Genomic DNA, 24,968 nt, shown 5'->3' on the forward strand with positions numbered 1-24,968 from the left:
TTCATAATTACTTCACATGCCTTTCTATAAAATGAGGGAGAGAGAAGGGGCAGCAGTAGATACAACATACTGTTTTGCAGCATGTGAACTAGAGGAGATTTTGTAAACGAAATCTTCCAGAACACCTTTGAATCATGCGAGTTTCATGACTCCATGATGATCATTCCTCCCTAAAGGCAAATCAGCCTCAAGAAGGCAGCTACTGTTGGGTTGCACAGATTTTCTGTACATACCACCTTATAATGATGTCTGAGGCAAAGAATATTTATTCTAGCCAAGAACAAAAACCATCCCACCTCCCCAGCCAGAAGGCTCTCATTTCTCCTTCACTCATGACAGCACTTAAGCTACAGTTGCATTTACACTTTAAAAACATTTTTCAGGCTGGCAGTTGTTGCTCAATTTTGTATATTTGACTTTATCAAGAGGGAAATATGGACATCACCTCATGGCACAGACCCAAACTAGTTACAGGTTGTTAGGGAAATGATTCAGCGGAAGGTAGGTTCATGTAAAATTCAAAAGGCTTTTTTTCCCCTGTTTTGCTTTTGGAGAACAGTCCGAGAAATGCAAGTGATGTCTTTCTTACAGGAATACTTTAGATAGCTAAACAGAAGCAAGATTTGGCATTTAGCCTGGGATTAGTGTGAACAGCCTCTTAACTAAACATTATGAAGAAAGTTAACTTTAAAATGCTTTGAAAGGTCTGTTTTCATGACAGATGGTAATAAGGGCTCATCAGTGCCAATTTTTTTTGTTTTCACCTCAGTTTTCAAAAGCTTAAGTTTTAGGTTAGTGCTTCTGAAGGAACCATTACATGCACAGAGGAAAAATGCAAATTACAAAATTAGATTACTCACTATTTTTATTGTGTGTAACATATTTTTCTAAATAACACTAACAGATGAAGAGTAAGAATTTGACCATGCACTCAGTAGAACACTTTCCCTTTCTTTTACTTGAATTCTTTTTTGGTTTTTCCCCCAACTATTTGTCCTTTAATCTTCATCTGTACACCTGGACAGATATTCCTCTCCCCACAGACCCCAAAAGATACAGCAGTCAGTAGCAGGTAGAGGTTTTGTTTGTATAATACACTCACTAGTGAAGACATGGTAGAACTATATTTTATTCAAGAAAACCCACACATTCTGTCCTGTGGTGACCACAGGCTTTGCTATGCCATAGATATTAGCAAATACTGGAACAAAATACAGTGTATCAGATTGAATCAAAGCATTTAAATTCTGAATTACAGTTATAATTTTCAGGGAAGGCTAGTTTCAGAATTGCATCATAGTATCTAGTACAATGTTGTGCAATGTAAGTGGCAGAAACAGAAGTGGAGTATTGGTCCTAATAAAAACCAAAATGTAATGACTCTTGTATGACATTTAAATTGTCAAGACAACAATTCCATAACATTCTACCAAAGGCAGCATATAGTTACAAAAATACTGGTCCAGCATCTTGTTAGTGATGAAGCAATATCCAAGGTGCAATGGCAACATGCCATTCTTAGTGAAATAATTTTTAAAAAACTATTTTTTCTATTTTCCCCACGCTGATACTAGCTGAACACCAGAACTTCTATGACAACCGGAAAGAAAGTCACTATTTAAATGTCTATTTCACCAAAGATTGATGCAAAAACACATGTTCCAGGTTGCAGTATGAAAGAAGCAAAGGCTAAAAAACTACAAATGTGCCAAAAGACATTTTACTGCAACTGATCTTAGATGAACAGTTTGCATCCTCTATTGAGTTTTAAACAAATGTCCAAGCTTTCCATTCTATCCATTATCATGAACTTAAGGATACAAAAGCAAAAGACAAAGTCCTTAATATTGAGAACTGATTTAAACCACTTTATACTCCCCTGAACTGATCCACAAAATAAAAATATTCTGCCCTCCTCTCTCCTAATACGCTGGTAATTTCAAAGTCAAGCCATGGAACTACCCTTGTTCTGATATTGCACAGTGCTAGGACTGTATGGTTTCCACCTAGAAGTTCAAACACGTACTATGATAGTGACCAAAACTGCTGGTGACACTAGTGACAGTAGACCTGCTTAATTTGTGGAGGTATTGCAAGAAATGTGCATCAGATGAAGACATAATCTAAATGGCAAAAACCACTGCAGACCTGGCTGTGGTTTGGACTTGGGCCAAAATTACATAAACCTGTTTGCCATTTCCATTGAGGAAGCAGGATCAATTAATATCGTAACAAAAAGACAAAGTCGAGTAAGATCAGGTAACCATGTGAATTCAATGTTACATTCAACAACACAGAAATGAAGGAGTAGCAGACAAGAACATTATTAATATTTTCCTTTTAATAATGATTTAGTCAAAAGTGTAGCTTTGAAAATCTCTAGCTCATTGTGAAAATCTGAAGAAGCTGGGAAGTGACCTCACTTTGATCAGTTTAAAGCTGTGGCTTGGCCTATCTGCTTGCAAAATCTCCAGTAGCTCTGCCAACATTGTAAATAAAAACTACTGCCTGGAAATAAAAAGTAGTCAGCCTTTAAAAGTTCATGAATGTTGTATTTTAGCAGCCTAACTCCGACTGAAGAAGAAAGATATTTTATACAGTAAACAAAAGACAAAGTAAAATGAAATCTTCAGAGATCGCTTTAAGTGTATACAATTTGGATTCTCATTGACATTTAAAACCACCAATCATAAGGTTGCCACCTTACCTTTTTCTGGACTGGCACACCTGATTTTAAACAGGTTTTCCTCCAGTCTCCCAAGTTTCTGATCCTCTCATTCAGTTTTCTGCTGTACTGCTCCCCTACCTTCATGCTGAATACCGAGTCAGTCCTGCCTTCTGCTTTTCTTGGCAGGAGGCAGAGCAAGCTTTTAATTTCGGTAGTCAGAGTGACAGAACAACAAACGCACAGCAGATAGAAGAGCTGAATTCTTCCCCAGGAAGAAAATACATTTGGTTCAACAAAGGGCTGCAAAATCTTCCAAAGGCACCTCTTTCCCCAGTTTTTGCCTGAAAGCAAGATGGCAATCTTAATTGAAAAGGGATGCTAAATCTTTTAAATAACTTAAAAATTCATTTTTATATAAAGCAGCAAAACCATTTTTCTCTGCAGAAAGAGAAATGTTAACAAAGGAACACACCAACATAAATGCACTGTTGATAAACTTCAGCTAGTTTAATTTCACAAGAAAGTAAAGTTTTAGGACTATTCTTTAACCTCATCAGTACTTTCTGAAGAAGATTCTTTGGCATCTTCAGTCCCTCTGTTGCTTTTCTCTTTACTAAGATTTTCACTTTCTGATTTGGTCCCATTAAATAAAGAGTTTTCACCATTTACAAACCCATTCTCTGTGACTTCAGCATCAATGGCTTCATCAATCTTTAAGTCCCCTTGCTCTTCCACATCTTCTAGGTTTCTCAAGACAATAGGGAGTCTAGAGTCTGCCACAGTGTTCTCCAACAAGGCAATATGGCCCTTGTCATACTTGGGAAGCGGAGCTCCGTCTGCCATTTGTTTGCTGTAGTACTCTCTGCTGGCAGCTGCGCTCTTCACTGCCTTCTCCAGGATCTCTTTTTCACCTAAGCGCAGTTTGATGGCCATTATCGCATGTGGAGTGAGGTCATGAGTCTCCAGGAAGGACTTATCGACCTGGTGGAAAAGAAAAAGCAAGTCTGCCACTAACACCTAACACAATACAACAGCCCCTCACCTCATCTCTTCTCTGAGCAGGAAGTGACACCAGGCTCTCCGGGCAGAGCCAAATGGACATGAGGGGGGTCTGCAAGGAGTCCCAATGAAATTTGTCATGAAATCATAAAAAAGCCCAAAATCTCTGCACATAAATCAGTCTGCATGACAAGCAGAGTCAGGTTACTTCACAAATACATGCAACATGTAGGTTCACTTATACATTTGCAATAGGAGCACATTTCTTTGCAGTCTGGAGAATGCAACTAACAGACAACAAGTTGAAACTGATTCCCCATCTTATTTGGAGAGAAAAAAGCAGGTAGTCTCTACTTGGAAAATCAAAGGAAAAATACATTAACAAAATTACATTAACAAAATTTCCTTTTTTGCAATCTTATTTGATTTTACTTAGATAATGCAAAACTGTTTCTACACTTAAAAAGCACAGAATGAATTATGTACTAACATTCAGGTTGAAGTTTGCAAGGACAAAATGGAGAACAAAATATCTTTTCCTACAACCACAACGCACAGAAGAACTCAGACTTTTAAATTAGACATAATGATAATTTTACCTCCACAGTTGTTTTGTAGGTTTTCAAAAGAAGGGATGCTCTGGCTTCCAGGAATGTCCAAAGTTTAACTTCATTGTCCCAGCTAACAGGAAAGTCAGAGTTCCCCAGAGTGAAGATTTTGCCAATCGCATGCTCACCTATCAAGTGCTCCTTCAGCTCTTCTGCAATAAGTATAAAACCAATCTGTTAAAAAACAATCTCATCATTCACTCTGTCAGTTGACAAACTGCAGAAAGATTTATTTTCAAACGTATATCTTTGAGCAGCTAGCAAAAAATAACCCTCTCCTCAAATAAGAGTTATCAGATATGCTGCTTTTTTTCTAGGATTTGCCTCAAAGAGACAACTGCAAGTCTTGAGGTCAGCAGAAAACGGGCCTTCTCTCCACCTGGAAGTAAAGATACTTTAGATATCACAGCCTCTCATACACCGTGTAAATCTCTGTCAGTGAAACAGAATGTTGTGTAAAATCATTCATAAATGAAAGGGAGTAAATTAGTAAATAATGCAATGAACTTTTTGATAATAAAAGGAACAGGCCAGAGATCGTGCAATGGAATTCTTTTTCCTATGTTTTGATAATCTTTTTCAGTAGCAGAAACTTCCTAGAGGTGTTCAGAAAAGACATCCATCAAAACTCAAGAGCAGAAAACATTTAATCACATTCAATTCCCCAATTTTAAGTTTTAATTAATAAATTTGACTACTGCAAATCAGTCATGACAAACTTCACCAGGAGCTTGCATGTAGTTTCTCAATAAACAGTTTTCTTAAACACTATTTAAGACATATAAATAAAGTGAGCACAATATACCAGAGAAATGCAATTAAAGCATTCACTAGCTATATTTTCCTCTCCAAGCCAAAATTCACTCCCTCATCAGCATCCTAAAATTTTCTTCCCTTGAATTTACTTCCCAGAAGTATCAGGCAATTGGAAGAGATGGATGTTGTAGGTCCCTTCCAACTGAACTGTTTCAGTATATTGTAATTTCTTAGTAAATTCTAAAAGATGGATGACAAGAGGAAGTGAAGGCATGACACTAAGTTACATAGTTTTTATTAAAGAAAGCAAATAGACCACATGCAGAAACTCAACTACTTCAGTATTCCTGCTGGCACAAAAAATCCACATTATCTGCACAGTACTCCTAACTGCAAGGGAGCTGTCTCACTGTCATGACAAACTGTCACATCCATAACCTTCAAAACTGCACCTAACAACCAAGGAGCTATTATGAGCATTTAATGAGAAGTTTCACATGCACAAATAAGGTGAATATTTATTAAACGTACACATATTTTGCCCCACAAATAAAAGTAACAGAAGAGAAACACTAGAAAGACAGTCTGCAAATACAGAAATTTGTTTTAGATTACCAATTATTAAAATACTGAATATATAGATCACAAATTACTAAAATATTGAAAATACTCAACTTTGAAATGTCTCTTCCATATTTCCTCTACAGTACAGAGTATTCCAATTTCATATGTCAATTATTCCAGTGGTGATGACTTAAATGCTGTGATTTTAAGCATGTAAACCCCTAGGTCTTGCATGATCTTGTTCTGCAAACTGTTTTGAAACCTAAGAACTAGAGATCAAACTCCAAGGCTCACTCACAAGAGTCTGGGAGATTAAAGAAATAAAAATTGTATCATCTCATGCTTTCAGAGTTACTGAAATATTCCCTCAGATGACATGGGCAAAGATCAGGGTTCTCAGTAGCTTATTGATTTCTTTTTAACTTAAACTCCTCAACTTTTCTGATCATCTATCTTAATGTTTTACATAAATGTCTATTCCATTCCTACATTAACAAAAAAAAAATCAAAAATCCCCACAACAAGACAAACATAAATTAGGTTATCTTCATAAAATATCCTACCTTCACTCATGCAAAACACTCGAAGGAAAGCCAAAAGCTGGGCAGAGATTGCAGGCTCAGTGGAGTGCAAGGCAAAAACACTTGAACTAATAAAAGAAACAATCAAACAACAACAGTAAATACAAGTCCAATTGTCATATCTTTTAACTTATTTTAACATAAAAGACCATAAAGTATACAATAAATGTACTGTTACAAAAGTAACTTAAAAAAATTAGGTAATAGTAGCTCAAACAGAAAATCTTCCCTAACTTGTATCTGAAAAGAATGATTATCTCCACTATTTTACACTTAAAATTATTTTATACAGCTTTCATAATAAATTCATGAAAATGCAATGTTTCATGTCTGCTGCTCCTAATAGTACCCTCTGGACTGAAATGACTAAAGGAAAATGCTGTGATTCACATACTGAGCATTGTAGGATGTCTGCAAGGGATAGGAAAGAAAGTAAAAGCACAGATTGCTTCAAATTAATCCTTGCTCTGCTTTTGTTCAAATGGCTATTAAAGCAAAGGCTTTTTTCCTTATATATGGTTCAAATTAGATGATAATATAGCTCAGAGAACTTCTGTAAATATTATTACAATAACTTTAATTTGCTATACAAACAGGAGAAATATAACACCTAAGAAAATTATCACAAAAGAGCTTCATCTATGCTCTACTGGACACTATATACTTTGGAAATGTCTTGAAAAACCCATGGCATTGTGTTTTACTTACGTTGGGATACCAGCACGAGCTAAGACCTCTGCCTTCATAGCATACAGCCTGTCACTTTTACTCACGCCAAGCTTTATTTTCACTCTGTCATGTGAATTATTATCAAAGAAAAAACCACTGTGGATCACAAATTCAGCGTTTGACCGAGTGCCATAAAAAATGTAAATCTAGAAGGATGAAAAGAGAAGTGAAGGGACAGGAAAAAAAAGCTTAAGATCAGCTCACAAAATTGACATAATTTGAAAGTTATTTTCTAGAAGAGTTACTATTCTAAGTACAATGTATATTTGGTTAAATGAAGAAACATGCTTTGTTTTCTGGTATTGACTCAAATGCTGTATACAATATGGCAATTACACTTTAGAGGTAGATGTAAACATATACATGTACAACAGAGACTTTGAAAGGCAAGAAGAAATTCTTATTCTGTACTTTAAAAAAAGTGTTCTGGTTTCTCACACTGACATAAAGTACCAGCATACAGAAATAAGCTTCCAAAGGCTTATTAAAGGCTAAAAAAATCAGAGACAAGGAGGGCCCATTAAAAGAAATTATGTTTCTGGAGTCATTTTCCCCAACCAAATGTCCACTCCAAACTATACAGATCAAACTGACAGATGAACTTTGCTTTCATTTAAATGTTACCTTAAGATATGGATATACCACAGTACATCATACAGATAGATCTGAGCTGTGTTCAGCCAGGATTTATTTTTGTTTTACTCTGAACTCTTTTCTATAAAGCATATAGTTACTTTAATTCACATTTTAAAAGAAGTTCCTAAATATAACCTGCAGAATGTATTTAACTCAGGGCTAGGCGGTATGAAATTCATGGGACTAGAGGTCAGAGTAGCAATTGTATTCTCCCACATCAAGAGGATATTTTCCCATTTGTGTTTGATAACAAAATTGTCAATCAGAAAAAAAAGTTCCAGCAGTTACAGACTTTCCTTCAGAACCTCAGGGTACAGCAGTGCCCTGGATGCCTGCAAGCTTCCATTCCTCTCTAGCTGACAGGGAAAGACACAGTGCTCTCCAAAGGGCTCAGTAACAGCAATGATGCCATTTACTTTCTCTGTTTTCAATTTTGTATAAGAGCTGTTTATCCCAAGCACTAAATGCTTAAGTGTGATATTGAATTATACTGAACATTATACTGTAACTCACTCATAGGATGAACATGGGACCTGACTAGGTGTATTGAGGCAGTGGCTAAGGAGAGAGCTGCTCACCCTCTCAAGTTTTAAAACTACTGTGATACATCTCATATTAAACTAAAAGTCACACACCATGTGTAGATTACACAATATGTTCTTACACCCCAAGACTGTTTACAAAACATCCAATTAAACAGAGTGAGAATTGCTTTATTTTAGGCCAGTGTTTGACAGAATCTGTGGAACTCTGCTGCCTAACATTTTTTAGTAGTAAAAGCATGGATCATACACTCTTCCTGATGAAACCATAAGAAATGACATCTGCATGGTATATTAAAGGCCAGAAGCATTATATAATTACAGTGCTTTAAAGATGTCACTAACAATTAAAGTTTGCACAGAAATTCTGATAAATAGCAGACAAAGAGAAACTACTAAAATAAAATTGAAATATAGGACCTCTCTATAATTGAAATGGAGAGAGCAGCCAGAACAGCTATATGACACATCCATTGCCAGCTGTAGAAAATTGTAAATTGGATCACTTCTGGAAAAACTGTGGACCCCTTTTAACTCATCACACCACAATTGGAAAAAACAGAAAATATTTGACTACCATAACAAATTCTGAGAGCAAAAATATACAATCACTGTAAACCTCAGCATAGCAATGAGGATAAATACACTTTTGGAAAGATGTATTCAATAAAGAAAAAAAGCCAGACACTTCTTTGTTAAAAAAAGATAACAATACAAAAGAAAAATTAAAATCAAAATATTATAAATTGTAAGACTGGCAAAATAACAGAGTAAAAGTAATAACTCAGAGGCTGAGTTGCAAAACATTTCAGGATGTTTCATAGACAAAGGCTTTGTCTGGCCATGATGACTGCACAGGCAGCAGTCAGAAAAGGAGTGCTGCTCCACTTGAGGGTTTAGGCTGGCTGCTGACACAGCACAGGGGCTTCCTACACTCCTAGAACCACTGTCTTCAGTGCATCACTAGTTTGGACACACAGTTTTGGTTTTGAGCAATTCTGATCAAAATACTGGATTCTGAACTCCATGCATCTGAGCTCCATGCATCTGAACTCCATGCATCTTTGCAAGACTCTCCTGCTGTCTCACGATGAAGAGGTAAATGCATGCATGCCTGTGTGAAAGGGATGGAGTATGTTTTTAGGTCCTTTCTCATTTCCACTAAGTATTGCAATAACAACAGCACGGGTTAAAATGACTGGCAAGTGTACTGCATTTCACCTCTTTTAAATGAATGAAGACTAACAAGAAACATAAGCCAACAAACACCTTGTTAAAAAACACTCTACAATCCATTATTGCAGAAAAACAAAAAAAATATTTATCTTTGGTCCTTTGGATATGGCCTTTAACTAAGCTCTTCCAGAATGCCAAACTTGGTGGCTGTGTATGTTCACTCAGCAATGATTAAATATTTCAACTAGTTCGATTAAATACGAGGAACAAAACTCTCCTACGGTTGGGGTCTACCAAATGATAGAAAATATTCTAAAAAATGTACATGCATTTAGTTTGGTAGCATTTTCACTCAAATTTAGCTCAGAATAATAAAATTCAAATGTAGCAGGATTAAATCCACACCACTACATTATTAAAATTCTCTAGGGAGTCACCAAGTGTTCACAGAACTTAATGGAACAACAATAATGCAGACAACTCTTCACACTACCTGTTCTCCAGCCTTGAAATCTTGAAGTGCTACACATTCACACCGGTCATCTTCCAAATTGTAGCCTGTAGTGATCTATCCAGGAAAAGAGTGACAAAAGCACCTTTAGCATTTTATATTTCTCTCTCCACTGACAAATTTTCCTATTGGAAATAAATATTAACAATAGGAATTGCACATTTTTCTCAGCACAATAGAATACAGCTGATAGTGATTGCTTTACTTAATCCTAAGCAATCTCTTTTTTAAAAAAGTCTGGGCATTAAAGAAATCTAATGGAGGAAATAACCTACCTGAAGTGAACAGAAGGCTCTGAGGAAGGTACCCTCCACAGAGCACAGACAAAGTACCATGCTAAAGCCAGCAGCTTGTTATAAAGTTCTGGAGCTTTCAGTCACTCCCATGAGGCCCAAGGGAGCAAGCACTGACAGCTCTATATGCTGTGCTTTATCCTTCAACTGCCAACACATTTTTGATCTCTCAATGAAAAAGGATTAGATAACTGTGGATCTTTAGGGGATACAATCTTCAGAGAATTATAATTTACTTGAAAATAATCCCTTTATCTGTAAGTTAAGTAATACTCTTAAAATGCTAAAAGGATTTTTGAGATGGTAGCTGGCAATGGAAGAGGATAAACTCTCTTGACAAACCTGCACTTCCCCAAAAATAATTACTAAACTGTAAAGGGGTCGCACTAACAAGTAAAGCTATCCTAAAAATGTAGTATTTTTAATTAAGTAACAAACAGCATGTTCTTGAATAGTATGACCAGAGATGCAGCCACAGGATGGAACATAAGCTGCAGAAAAATCAGAAAGCAACTTTTAGGTAGGTAGTCTGAGTACAGTACTGACAGAGGTAACTTATGGAAAAATATGCTCTGAGCCTGGGGAAAAACCTAGAAGAAGCCAACAATTCTCTCTCAGCCTTTGAAAATGAAAACATGCTTTTTTGTAAGCTGACTGACGTGAGTTGCAGTATACCCCCATTCCCATCTTCGATGCAGCTTGTCCAAAGACAGAACTCCTCAGATTATTTCAAAAGCTTGGTTGATGGCTTACACATTAATAGTTTTGCACTGCTTGCATCATTAAATGTGCATTTGTCAGCCGAAACAGTGCTTTCAAATGGAGCAAATCCAAAATGTCAGCCCCAAGCACAGGCAGCCCGGCCCTGCAGACGCTTGCAGAAACCTCCCTGTGCAGATGCCTCACTGCAGGTCTGTTTAATGGGTTTGTGGAGATCACTAAAGAACACGAGAGTCATGCACTACTGAGAAACACAGGCTGCAGTACTTGAACACAGAAATTTCTGGGCATTCTCTAACTTGGACCACACAATTTTAATTAAGATGTTCAGTTTAGAAAGTTATCCTGCCCTGAATTGCAGGTTACAAATGCTAGAGGGTGACAAAACTACCTTCCTAGTTCAAATACAGTCATCTTCTGTACTTTTCATCCAAAAAAAGAATCTCCTGACCTGTCCTGAAATTTCCTTACTGTGTAAACTCAGTGAAATAGTTCTGAATGCGAAAAGTCCACTCCAATGCTTTGAAATGCCAGTGGATAACCGGGAACAGGAGTCTTTCACAGACTGGGGAAATTCCATTATTTTAAGAGGAGAATTCTGTCCATTTACGCATGCCTCACTGGAGTACTGATCTTTCTTTTAAATTTTTAGTTTTGCTTTTAAAAAGAAAAAAACCAAAACAACACACAAAACCCAGCAGCACTTCTGAAAGACTTTTCTATAAAGCATAATGGAGTCCTAGACTCCTATTTCCTCTTTCTTTTAATAGCAGTCACGTAAGAGAATTAACAGGGGTGTTTACTTCTCTTCCCACATGATAGCTGACAAATTGCATCCCTTCAGTTTTATTTCTGAAGCAGACTGATACATGAATTTCAAGTTGTGTATAAAGCATGCAATAGTCTGCTTGGTCAGTGATTAAGGATGGACCCAGCCCAACAGGCAGAATGTAGCTTATTCAAAGCTCTGTCAGAACTGGTAATCAACCTCTGACTGTCAAAATACAATCCCACTAAAGAATAACAATGAGAAATGCATGAAGACAACCATTTTGAAATAGTTCTTAGAGGCAGGTTGATCTAATTAATAGTGTCAGAAGCAAGAAAAAGCTGGATGGACCTAGCTCCAGTTCAAATCCAAAGAGCATTTTATTATCTAGTTCATGGAAAGGGGCCCTGTGGAATAAAGCAAGAACAGGGTATATCTGGTAGCGGATTGACTTGGGAGGTATTTCAGCACTGCATTTGGAATAAACTACACAGGGGTGCATTCCATGTCATCTTTTGTTTCTTACTTTCCTGCAATGAATAACAGTTCCCTTCATGTATTTTAAAGGGATTGTGCTGGGATGAGAGCAGAGCCCACCCTCACCTCACTCTACAATAACATGAACTATGATACAGGCAGCTTACAGTTTTCTTAGCAGTCACCCCCCATTTCTAATAGTAAAAGGCAACTAGCACACAACAGAAATAGCTTTAGTAGCTTTTCTTAGCCCATTACCAATACTACAGTTTTCTATCCTTCCTCAATTTACATCCATTTAAATTATTTTCTGTAGAAATATGAAATAAATTACTGAAATCTTTACATATATACAAAATATTTAAGTTCAGCACAACCCCCTTTGCCCTTTAGGACATACTTCAGCATAAAAGATGTTTCAAATCCTGATATACTACTGCATTAGGAGGTTTGGCTCCAGAGGCTGGCTCCATATCAAACCCACTGTTAAACAGCATAATAATAATAAAAATTACTTTATCAATTTAAATAGAAGTTAAAATGAGTAAAACAACATAAATAGCTGTTCTTTTAATATATGCTACTTAAATTTCCCCTCACAGAACCTTGATTCTCTTCCTCTTTACTCTAATCCCAACTTTGAAAGCATTCATTAAGAGTTGTCTAATGAATACAGACAAGTCTCTGCAAAAGCATCTGAAAGAGATGCCCAGCAGGAAGAGGGTACAGGAAGTACTGACGCTTGCAGCTATGACTTATATTACAAAAATACACATTTCTGAATTTTAAGCGATTTTCTTTATACTGCAGACTCTCATATGAACTTTATTGCTAAATCAAAGCTGTGAGATTGCATAACAAATAGGCAAAGGCAAGAATCACTGTTAAAGAACAACATGCAATCACCTTGCAATAAGGAAAAATAAATAAATAATAAAGCCCAAACACTTGCAACTTCGTAGCCTAGCCTACCATGCTGTAATTGATACAGTCATAGTAACACTAAATTAGCTAAATGTCAATTGAAAAACAACTTACTTTACAGTTTGTTCATTTAAAACAGACGTTTTTTATACCAACAGCACTAACACATACTGCTGTCCTAACACTCAGGTCAACCCTCCCACAAAAGAACCAGATCACTTGAACAGGATGGTTATATCCAGTGCTTACAATACATAATATCTACTGGAAACACAAGTAGGGGGTATGACTTTTGAAGTCTACATGAGCATGACTAAATAACATTGATAAACCAGCCTCTCTGGGTTTCCATTTCCTCACCTCAGCATTAACTAGTCTGTTAAAGAAATCAGGAATCATCCCCTGAACTAGCGCACGTAAGCCAAAATGTCAGCAGGTCTGACTTTCTATATACATATGTCACCTTTTAAATGTTTAATATGCCCTAAAGTAGTATTTTTGCATTTTGTTTCTTTGATGTAGTAACAGATGTACTGTTTTTGTTGAACTAGGCTTTGTTCTTCTTGTTGCTGTATCTGTAACAAGGCTCTTTGGGCACGGTTAGGAGAGCAGGCAGTATTTCTAGTAGCAAATCTCTAACCACTTTCCCTAGTGGTAGCTACAAGAGGCAACATCCATCAGTGCCTGCTTTCCGTTCTCAGAACAATTCTGTCCAGTACTGTGCATCTTTTTCAGCCCACCAGAAACAAAGTTCTATGTCAGGAGACTATTCAGACTTGTCTGGACAAAACATTTCATGTAAATGAAAACTTGAAAAAGTACATTATACGTACAAAAGACATAACTTTACACAAGTATCAAACCTCCTGTAAAGGTTTCTCTATATGAAGAAAGCTCTCCATGAAAAGCTATCATAAGATATTTGAGAAACCAACACACCTTTCTTTCAGATATTAATTTTTTAGGGTTTCTTGGGAAGATAACATACCTGTGTTAAGAAGCATAACAGCAAGTGTTACTAAACTGTTGCACAGCAGTTGAAAGATTTAACACTTAAGCTTTAAAGTCTTTCAGCAACACTGAAGAAATCCTTACCAGTCCATTAGTATGATTACACATGTCCCATAAAGGTATTAGAGCCAGTGTAACTCTGGAACCATCTTCTGTTGGAATCTGGTTCTGCCGTGTCATAACAGAGGAAACTGCCCATCTGCAAAAGTTAAAAAACATGAGATGGTCAATGTTCAAAGCATAAAATACAACTGGCCATAGTCCCACCTGAAGCAAGCATTCAGACTGGGAGTTTCCAAACTTAGTCTCCTTTAAGATCACACTGACTATAGGAACAGTAGAAGGCAATATCACTTGCAGGAAAAGCAATAGGTCCCAGGTTTCCAAGACATGACACAGAACAAATACCAAACCAGGATGGTGACCCCTCTTCTCTTTGCAAGACAATCTTCACACCTTCCATTGGCTGCATTCCTCAGCCAGGATCCACTCCCTCTGTCAGCTTCTGCTTCCCAGTCCTTCAGCACATATGTACCTCACAATATCCATCCCGAACCCAGGGTCACCTGCTCCTGCAGCTTCTCCTGCTGGGCAGCAGGAGCTCTCATCTACGTGCAAACTCTTGTAAGAACCAGGATGCATTTTCCCCCTCACTCTCTAAAAAGCTTATGTACTGCATGAACTGGAAAGCAGTGCAACCCCCTGACATGCGCACGGCCTTTTGGTAAGTGTTTCTCTTCAATTTGCAAGATTTTGGCTTAGGTCAGTATCGCTAAATTTTCTGCTCAATAGTATTGAGATGAAAAAAAGCCACAACATTCCAAACGGATATCTGGGTAAAAACCACGAAGAGAGTATTATGTCATTCTTTAGCACGTGGACATCATTCAAAACCCTTCTAAGTCAGGTTAAGTAAACAAAATGCAAGCTACCTTTTCAAACATAAAAATCTTTAGAAAAGCTTAGAATTTCGGTATTTTCTAGAATTTAATTTTTTGTTTTATACCTGACAAAAATTAATATTAAACACCAGTGGGAAAAAAGAACCTCAGTCTCACCATGTTCCAGCCTTACTACATATGTGTGTTGTGGGGTTTTTTGAGGGAAAAAAGATGTCACCAGGAGAAGGTCAAAATAATTTTAATTCCCACAGACTCCACTACTAACATGTATTTAATATTCAGAATAAGACTTCGTGAGGGATTTCTTCAGAAGAACTAGATTGATGAGAAAGACAGTGGCAAACTGAAATCAACCTAATGTCTAAAAAGAAAGGTAAAGTTAAATTGTGGATAATTCTGATATACAAACACTGCTTGAAACACAGTAACAATATGCCTCTTGTTAATTGTTGCAATTTGTCTGTAAAATTTTTGACCACTTCACGTGTAAGTTGGTGTGTTCCTCAGTGACCCTTTAAGTGAAGGAGGCATGCTTCAGAAATCCCACTTTCATAGCCTTACCCACAAGTACAACTAGGCTAGAAAATCCCTTATGAATGCCTTTTATTCATGCTATTTTAATCATTTAACAGAATTAAAGCTCTCATTATCTTAATTATTATTCTTTTTATCTTAGTTCTGTCACCCCTTATAGCACCTCCAAGTGACACTCATGCTTCAAGTGTACAACTTCCATTCTCCAGCTCTCCTGTTCAACAGCAGCAGCTCTAGATATTGACTTTTTCTAGTATGTGCTGGTAGAGCCTTTTGTGAAAAAAAAAAAAAAAAAATTACCCAAACCCTAAAATTCCTGCCACGTCAACTGAATTATTTTCTTAAGAAGCAAGGAATTACCTTAGTAATCTGACTATGTGTGCCAGTGGGCTAAACTAACTGCTTATAATGAATGACTATTCCTTTGTAACAATTAAAATCTGCATATTTATTTCACTTTCTTCTTCATTAATAAAGTGTATTAGTATCAAATCCTACAATTAACATTTCAGTAACAATAGGGCTTTCCCACCAATTAAGACTTCCAGGGCTCCATAGTTTACCATAGTAAAAACAGAAAAGGCACAAAGAAAAAAAATTAAGACAGACCAACCTGTAGTCGTCATAAGTGAAAGAATCCTTTAAGGGCAGTTTGCTGGCATTAGGATGGGTCTGCAAAATGTAAGTTGCATAAAAAGGTGAAAAGAGGAAGAAAAGAGAAATCAGAAATCAGTCAGCAGAATTTCATTATTTAGCTGCCTAACAGATCCTAACAAGAGCCAAATGAAGCAGGAGGCGTCCAGCCGCGCTACAGAGGGATCATCATGCTATTATGCTCTCATACATCACTGTCAACTTAATTTGTTGTGCCCAGCAGCCGCCATAAATCTGTTTCTTCATATTTCAAGGCTGGAACCCACAGACATTGTACAAAAATAAAAAAATTTAAGGTGGACTGAGTATGCGAAGGTAAAACACAATCCAGCCCTCAATGCACAGGAGGGGAAAGAAATCAGACAATAAGTGTACATTAGCTTTCACCAACTTCCACATTTTCCTCTCCTCTGTGATATCTGTGAGGTATTTCACAAATGCAAGAAATATTGTACAAGATTTTCAATTCTTCCTTGATACCTGTAACAGTGTTATTCAGTAAAAGTTGCACTACACCTCTGAAACAAAAACAGATTAAAATATTTAAATAGCTTTGGTGACAAACACTGACTAGGCAGTATCTACATTAACCCATCTACACACGCTCCTATCTAAAAATGGAGCTGTGTCATTTGAGAATGTATAACGCAGTTCTCATTAACAAGCAAACATTTAATTTCTAAAAGCTTTAAGAAGCTCTGATACCCGTTATTCTTCTGACTAATTAACTTATTTAAGGTCTCGAAAATACAGGTAGCTTTAAGCCCACATTCACACATTTTCCTTAGAACTTTGTTCCAATTCACAAATGGAAAGCCACAATAGCATAATTTTTAATCTTCAGGTTCAATTAGGTCTCTGAGACGAATTGAAGCAAATGATCAAACGGTTATTTCAGAAGATACAAATGATTTTTTGCATAGCTCTATCTTTGCGACGCTTTTAATGCATGAAGCTCCATGTAGTACGCAGTTTTTTACTCTTGATGCATTAGCATCACAAGTGCGTGGTAATTTATCATTTCTCACTATAATGTACTTGCTGGCACTGTGTGCAGGACAGTAGGGGATGAGGTAAAAGTGGCTCAAACCGTAAATCAATTAGAAAACAAAAGCTTGTGCTCAGCGCGCAATTTTAGGCAAATTATATATTACAAAAGACTGCCAATTGGGTGTGAGGTCCCAGGTGGCTGCTCTCCCTCAGCCCCTCCGGTTAACCCTTGCGATGGGCTTTCTCCGGAACATGACTGAAGTTAACAAGTCCACTGCCTCCTGTCCCTCCCCTCACTTTAATTTTTTTTTTCTTTTTACAGCACTCTACGTTTCCATTTTCACTCACATCGATGGCACGGTCATTGTATAACAAATCCCTTCGAATTTAATTGTAGCAACACATTGTACAGTTGTTTCTTCTCACAAAAACATTCAGCACAAATGACTGAGACAAAGCCAGGACATTTCAGGAGGCACCTTCGCTGCCGGACAGTGCACACCCGAGTCCGGAAACGAACCCAGAAACTCAGCCTTCAGCTGGAATTAATTATTACAAACAAAAACCTCCCTCTAGTTTTCATTTATGACAATCGAATTTCAACTCTTAGTATTAGTGTTAATGATGTATTTCTGCAGCAGCTTGATAAATTAGGCGGGGAAAGACGGCACCAACACTGCGAGTATCAGCCCCTCAGTCTCCCTTTCCAGCACGGCCGCGTTTCCCTCCGGCCCGTGGCGATCGCTGTGAGGAGCGGGGTCTCATGGCGCGCCTCAAGTTTACAGCCGGCGCTCCGCCTGCAGCCCTGCGGGCGCCGCTCCCCCGGCCCACGGCCGTGCCCGGGCGCTCAGCGCCGCCCGGCCCCGCCGCCCCCCGGGCGCTCAGCCCCGCTCGGCCCCGCCGCCCCCCGGGCGCTCAGCGCCGCCCGGCCCCGCCGCCCCCCGGGCCGGGCCCTCACGCCGCTGGCCGCGCGGGCCGGCACTGCCCCCTGCCGGCGGCGCCGCGCACTGCCCCGCTCCGCGCCGCCGGGGCACGCAGCGAGCCCCGCGCCCCAGCGGCCCCAGAGCCCGCGCCGCGCACCTGCAGCGGGAGCGAGCGCCCCGCCGAGCGCGGTCCGACCGGCCCATCCCAGGAGAAAAATCCCGGGAACGCAAACAGTGCGTCCTCTCTGTTCTCTCCTGCTTTTCTCCCGCCGCCGAAACAGCAGGATTTAGCGGAACGCGCTGTTTATCCAAGGGTAAGAATGACTATGGTCATAATGCACTGGAAGTGAAAAAGCATCGCAGACACTGCGGGGGCTCAACAGCCAAAAAGCGACGGCTGCAGCCCCTGTGTGCAGTTCCAGCGCACACTCCATTCCAGGAGCACCAGCCTACAGCCTCAACCCGAACTTGGAGCAAATAACCATAGGATGCAAGATCATGCTGTCATTGTCCTCTCTGTAGGAAACGTGTATTGGATCAGTGGATTGCAGAGAGATCAACTGTTCATTTCACACAAGCAGCCCCCTGAAAGAGCCAACCTGAATACCCAGTCCACGGGCAAAGATCCTGGATGCCGCCAAATGCTCTGTCACCCTTCCCGTTTGTAAATCTGTGAAACTTTGGGATTGCTGCTATGTGGACACCATCCAGATGTAATTCACATAAAACCAGTAGTAAATTACAATAAAGGACAAAAATATGGTCTTAAAAGACACAGGGCAGAATAAAAATCCCAGTATATGTAATTACCATATTTATAACATCCCGGGGTACAATATTCTAGTAGCTCTTTTAAAGTTAAGATACGTCATTATATTTGATCATGTTAGATTTCTGATTTGGTCTATTTTACTATGTAACTTAAAAACCCTATAGATTACAAGAATCTGAAGACACACAAAAAAGAACAATATTCTGATTAAGAATTTGATTTAGTATGCAGCTTCTCTTTATAGTCCCTTGGTAAAAATGAAATCTCCCTAACAAACACTTAATAAAACCTGTCAATATATCTAGAAAGAAAAATGACACAAATGCATTAAGTATTAAATACCCTTGAAAAAAGTCACATATTCCATGAATTTTTGATGTACTATCTTGACATTAATGTAAAACCTTGATATTTATAATTGACAGATATTTAATAAAGTATAGAAGATGACTGCTGCATAGCATGCAAATTGCTCAGACTGCTCAAAAAAGATACAGACATATTTAAACTAAACAAACACTTAATATGTAAAAAAAAAAAAATCAGATCTAGCTTTTACAGGTTCATGCAGCTAGGTCTCTACATATTAGCTTTCAAATGTGACATTATCCACTACATGAACCCTAATTTTAACTTGCCAAGTCTGTATGAAGTAGTTTCAGAAAGTTGGGAGGGGAAGCTTTAAATAAAAAATGGGAACATGAAAATGTGAATATATTCATTTAGATGCAGGTCCTGACATTCTACTGAAAGAGTTATTATAAAGAACAAATACCATTTATTTCGTTACCCTTTCTGTGAAAATATTGTCAGAGCTGGCAATCAGGGTGATGACCACTGCAAAAACAAATAGTGGCACGCTGAATTTCATTTTCTTCCTGATGCTGCTATTCCTAAAAAAAAAAATGAATAAAAAATGCTTTTTCCCCTTCAGTGTTCCAAGCCTTCTTTGAGACATTTGGAGGATATCTCAAAATAACCAGAAATATTAAAAAGTAACAGTGATTGCTGCCAGATTGTCTGCAGCCACTGTGGAAAGAGACAGACTGTTATTCTAGTCACCTAAAACACTATCAGACTAGAAGCCAGTTACTCAGTATGGCAATCCGAGGAAGGGGGGGTGGGGCGGAGAAGAAAAAAAAAATAAAAAAAGGACACTTCCAAACATATTTTCTCTTTCTGTGAAGAAGTAATATCCAGGGGTTCACATCTCATGTTTAATGCCTTACAAACAAGCAACACTCCTGATGTGCCATAGGGGCCTCTGTCTAATTAATTTCTCCATCAAACTTTTAGATGGACATCACAAGGGAATGATTCTCAAGTTCCAGAAAGTAGATGCTAAAGGACTCCCACTTTGAGGGCTTGTTTCATTTGAATGGCATGAAGGCTGCAGCGTAGAATAGGTAGGTGCCCTTCCAGCTAAGAAGCCATCACAACCTTCAGTCTGCTTTCCAGCCTAGGGGCATTCACCTCCTGTCAGAGTGGCCAGACTTCTGCAGACAGTAACCCTATTCCCTATTCAATCACAAAATGCTACAGTTCATTTATCAGAGTTCCTAATCTTGATGGAGAATTTCCATTAAAATTGGCTTAACATTTGCTTGTTTACCAAGTGATGCAAAGAGGAAGTCCAATTACTATAACACACAATACAATGTCTGAGTAGAAGGAAAAATTAAAGTTTACTTAGTGTTAAATTTGTGTTCACATCTACACTACCAGATGCCTTGAAAAGAACTGAGGTGTTTTTATGTGAAGTCATATTGCCCAGTGTATTCCTCCGTGCTATTAACCCTTGTATAATTCAAGTAAGAAAAAATTATTTTAACCACTAGATGTGATCAAAGTTAGGGTTTTTTTTAAAAGACGCCATCTCTAAGGTGAAATAAACTGATTATTGGACCCATCTACTACTCCACTGTAATACATAGCCAAAAAAAGGTTTTTAAAAAATCATTGTTTTTGTTGGTTTCCTGAGTTTGTAGACAAAGAGATGCTTGGACTTCTGTGACAACTATTTCAAGTACTCACAAGTCCAAGGCAAAGTTGTGGGCAATCACTGCATTGACAACACTAACTCAGATTTCAATCATCTCAGAAACCTTCTGTATCCCCATTCAAGTGGAGACAGCTCCACTCCTACCCCAGGAAATGATCATAGCTAGTGTTAAAGAGTACACTGAGGCTACCACTGCACTCCCTTCACAGCCCCCAAAACACTAAGGGTGCTTGAAACAGTTAAAGCCAAAACCACTTTAAGTTTCCACCTTGTTAACTTTCATTCCTTTGAACATAAACCCCAAGGGTTAGTTGCTTTTGACCAAACAATTTTTTCCTCCTCTTCTTTGCAGATTCTTCCCTCTTTCCACTGTACTCATTAACATGGGGAGATTTCGTTATGAGCCTTAGTGGATGCTACTTGATGGTTTCAGGCCAATGTGTAGGTGTACAAAAACACAACACGCACATTCAGGGCCAGAAGCAGGAAGATCTGTCAGCATTTGCTGGTTACTGTCCCTTTCCCAGCTCTGGAAATCCTTTGAAGCAGCAGCCTTGAAGAGAAACTCCTCTCTGTGGAGCTGCTGAGGCTTTAACTGCCCTAAAGCTAAGTAAAATAAAGAATTCAGAATGGAGGATCCTAGTGATCTACAGGGAAACAAGAATTCACTTTTTCCATTGGACATATGCTGCCTAACCTAATGAGGGAAGCCAGTTTACTGTACAGGACAGGAGACAAAGCCAAAGATTATTTTACTTTGTAACAACAATTTATAACTACAGAGGCATGCTATAGAATTTTCAAACAGGCCAATTCATGAAGTGCTAGGAATAATGTTCCCAAACTTGTGCCGTTATATGACTTTCCTAGCAGAAAAAAATTTATATTTTTTTAATTTTACTTTGTAAATAATAACTTTACTTCACAAAACCTAATAGAATGGATCTTAATATCAAAAAAAGGTACCACAGGATTGAAACTTCTTAAATCTAAATAATATTCTTGCTTAATTCTTTATGTCAGCAATTTTTTATTTACTTTCTGCCAATATACACAAGAAAGCACTGTTCCAGACTATTAGGGGATTCACACAGCGGAAGCAAAGTGGAATGACTCCTTCTGGTGCAATGGAATTTAACTGTGCAGTCCCTTTTTCTGTACCTTCTACCTGCAAAATTGTTCTTTGTTAATGAGACAGCAATGGCACCACAGACAACTCATTAACTATTAACTCAAGGGTCTGAAGGACTGACAACCCACTTGACATACCTGTGGATTTTACTGTTTGGTAGACAGAGTACACAGAAACAACTCTGAACTGACTGCAACTGAGTACTCCACCTGCAATCCTGTGCCATCTCCTTTTTTAAATAGAGGCAAGACAGCCATGGACTCCTTCACATCCACTTCTTGATTACTCCATTTCAGAATACTGTTTATTCTGTATGTGAGTATGTATACATACAAAATTCTGAAATACTAATCTTTCCCAAAACAGAAAACACTCAGATATAGCATTTAAATAAGTGACCAAGTTCTCTATACCTTTTTTTGTCCTTTCACAAAATCACTTAGGGCTGAGTGCAGCCCCATCAAGGGCTGAAGTGGGAGAAGCTGGGCTAAGATTAGATGTGTTTTGCAATGAGACAGCCTCCCGAGTCCTTCCCAAAGCAGTTCACATGACAGAAGGACACACGAGCTCCACTATTTCCTGTGGTAAATCTCCTTGCAAAATATGAGTTTACTGTTCATGTTGAGCCTTATATTTACAGGCTCATTCTGCAGCGTACACAGGAACAGTAAGATAGCTGCAAAACTCTTGCTTCCTTGCAAGGGTCTATGTTTGCATACCATGACACATCTTTTCTTCTACAGGCTCTTCCTGAGGTACAAAGCTGACCTTGAGCAGTTTAATTTCAGGAAATATTTTACCTTGTTAATTTCAGGAGCTGGACTTTGATGATCCTCGTGGGTCCCTTCCAACTCTGGATACATTATAATTCTGTTCAGTGCAACACACAGGAACTACGTTTATGCACAAATTCATCCCACAACTCTACTATTATGAACTCCACTATTAGGTGAATCACAAGCCACAAATAAAATGCTGTGATGGAAACCCTGAAGTGAACTGCTTTAGAAGGGCAGAAATGGTATTTCCAATTCACAACCACTTCTCAGCGAAGGAGTTTGCTAACAAGCATTAGTATCACGCAGTATAGCCAAAGTTTTGTTACCTGTGCTTCAACTACTCAAGCTTCCCAACAGATCCTACCAGGAGCCACTAAGTGAAAGCTTGGATCACGATCACCTCATAATCAAGCTCCCATGGGCCATGGTAAGTCCTGGAACTAGGGGTACTGGGGCTACAGTGGCACACACATCCGAAACTAAAAACCTACCATTTCCTCTTCAACCCGCATTCAAACAACAGTACAAGAAAATAAACTTTGGTTTACTTAGCAACATATCAATGTCCTACTGTGTGGAGTATTAGCATTGGGTCTGACTGAAGAGGATAATCCACTTTGTAATTTAGTTAAATTACTAATTTTAACAAAGATAAGTACCCCGTATAATTTCACAGTGCTTAAAGAATACATCCTTTGAGTATTCCGCTCTAAGAAACATCAGCTTGTTATAATATTTTAAATTTATGGAACATTTGTAACTGCTGTTATATCAGGAAAAATATTAAATCTGCACAATAAGTACAAACTTTATATGAGAAAGTATACTTGTAAGTGCATGATGATCTCCTGATGTCTGCTGAGGCACTCACTTCCACAAATATCCCTGGGGATAGACTCAAATGTCCCACAAAGTGCAACTCAGTTTAAAAAAAAGGCTACTAACAGAAAAGCAAACAAAAAACTGTCTCCACTCTATTGGCTGTAAAAAGAGATGCTTATCTGCATTCTCAACTAGGAAAGTGGTTGAGAACACCATCTTCAAAAAATGCCTTAAAAGCCCATACTGCAAACAAGAGAATGTATTATTCCTCCCAAATGTGGTTTAAACTAAGCAGAAACAAATTTTGTTTTGCAGTGGCACATACGCTTTGAAGTACATCTCTGCTTCTCTAGAGGAAAGCGGGCGTTTAGGCCACTACAGCAGAATCCATTCCGAATATAAAATAAATTAAAACCTGCTGATTAGGAGATCTTAATGATGTCTGTACAATGAAAGATAACATCTATATCCAAAATGAAATATATGTTTTATCCTATCTGTCCTCCAACTTGGAATCATTTTGACTCTAAGAAATAGCAGACACTAAGCAGGATGTGCCTGTATTCCGATCTAGGCCAGCACGGTCCAACTGGTGCCCATCGTCTGAATCTGGACCACAGGATGCCTCCATATGGCCTGCCACCTTTTCCTTGGAGGAGATAGGGAACAGCTGTTTGAGGAGCAAACGCTGCCTGAACAGCCAAACACCTCCTCCTGTGTCCGGCTGGCTCAAAGCCCAGAGCTGTCGCCGTGTTCCCGTGGAAGGCAAGGAAGGAATGGGGGAAGAAGGCAGCAGAACCTCCCACCCACGCAAGGACTTGAGCTCTTCATCTGCCTGACTTGGACAGACACAACCCAGCAAAGCCTGGAGCTGCTTCTGCCATGGAAAGGGGCAGCCACAGGAATGGCCCAATGAAGCCCCAGGATCTGCTGTTACTGTCATCATGGCCGGGGGTGGGATATACCAGAAGTGACACAAAAATCAGGAATTTGGCACATGTTTGCAAAGTCTAAACCACCTTACAGTAGCTACACTAAGTGGTACAGTACAAGCATACTGTCAATCTTCAATCTGCTGCCAGCAAAACAGATTAATACAATATTTTGGCCTTCACAGAGAGGAAAAACACAGAAAAGCATAAATATATTTCATTATTAACTGCCTATTTATTTATTATTGATCAAGAAGAACAACTTGGGCATTGAAACCCAGACAAAGCAAATTAGACAGTAACACTATTTTTACCTTTGCAACTGCCCACTCAATGCAATTTTAAATCTCTCCTTAAGGTGACATGCATAGTAGACAAGTGAAAAAAAGGGAAAGATTTTACAGGGTTTACAACTGTGCCATCTTTCTTCCACCCATTTTTCACAGTGTCGCTGACATCATTTCTGAAAAAAAGCTATTTGACTGGTATGCCAATGAGTATAAATCAAGTAAGGAGGAAAACTGAGAATCCCCAAGACCTACCTGGTACAGAAACAAAACTG

At 38.5% G+C, this 24,968-nt stretch overlaps 1 protein-coding gene across 2 annotated transcripts in view; it reads right to left on the bottom strand.

Moving 5' to 3' along the window:
- Nucleotides 1-847: 847 nt before the first annotated feature.
- SETD3 (SET domain containing 3, actin histidine methyltransferase) overlaps nt 848-24,968 on the bottom strand; it is a 61,681-nt gene continuing 37,560 nt past the window's right edge. For both annotated transcript variants that reach the window (XM_038138824.1, XM_038138826.1), the window contains exons 7-13: nt 16,014-16,072; nt 14,049-14,163; nt 9,753-9,827; nt 6,885-7,051; nt 6,159-6,244; nt 4,267-4,427; nt 848-3,649 (exon numbers count right to left, since the gene is read on the bottom strand). In XM_038138824.1, coding sequence (XP_037994752.1) covers nt 3,206-3,649; nt 4,267-4,427; nt 6,159-6,244; nt 6,885-7,051; nt 9,753-9,827; nt 14,049-14,163; nt 16,014-16,072 — 1,107 coding nt within the window. In that variant the 3' untranslated portion in view covers nt 848-3,205. The remainder of the gene's footprint in view (nt 3,650-4,266; nt 4,428-6,158; nt 6,245-6,884; nt 7,052-9,752; nt 9,828-14,048; nt 14,164-16,013; nt 16,073-24,968) is intronic.

Source organism: Motacilla alba, chromosome 5 (assembly GCF_015832195.1).
Source record: "Motacilla alba alba isolate MOTALB_02 chromosome 5, Motacilla_alba_V1.0_pri, whole genome shotgun sequence".
NCBI lineage: Eukaryota > Metazoa > Chordata > Aves > Passeriformes > Motacillidae > Motacilla > Motacilla alba.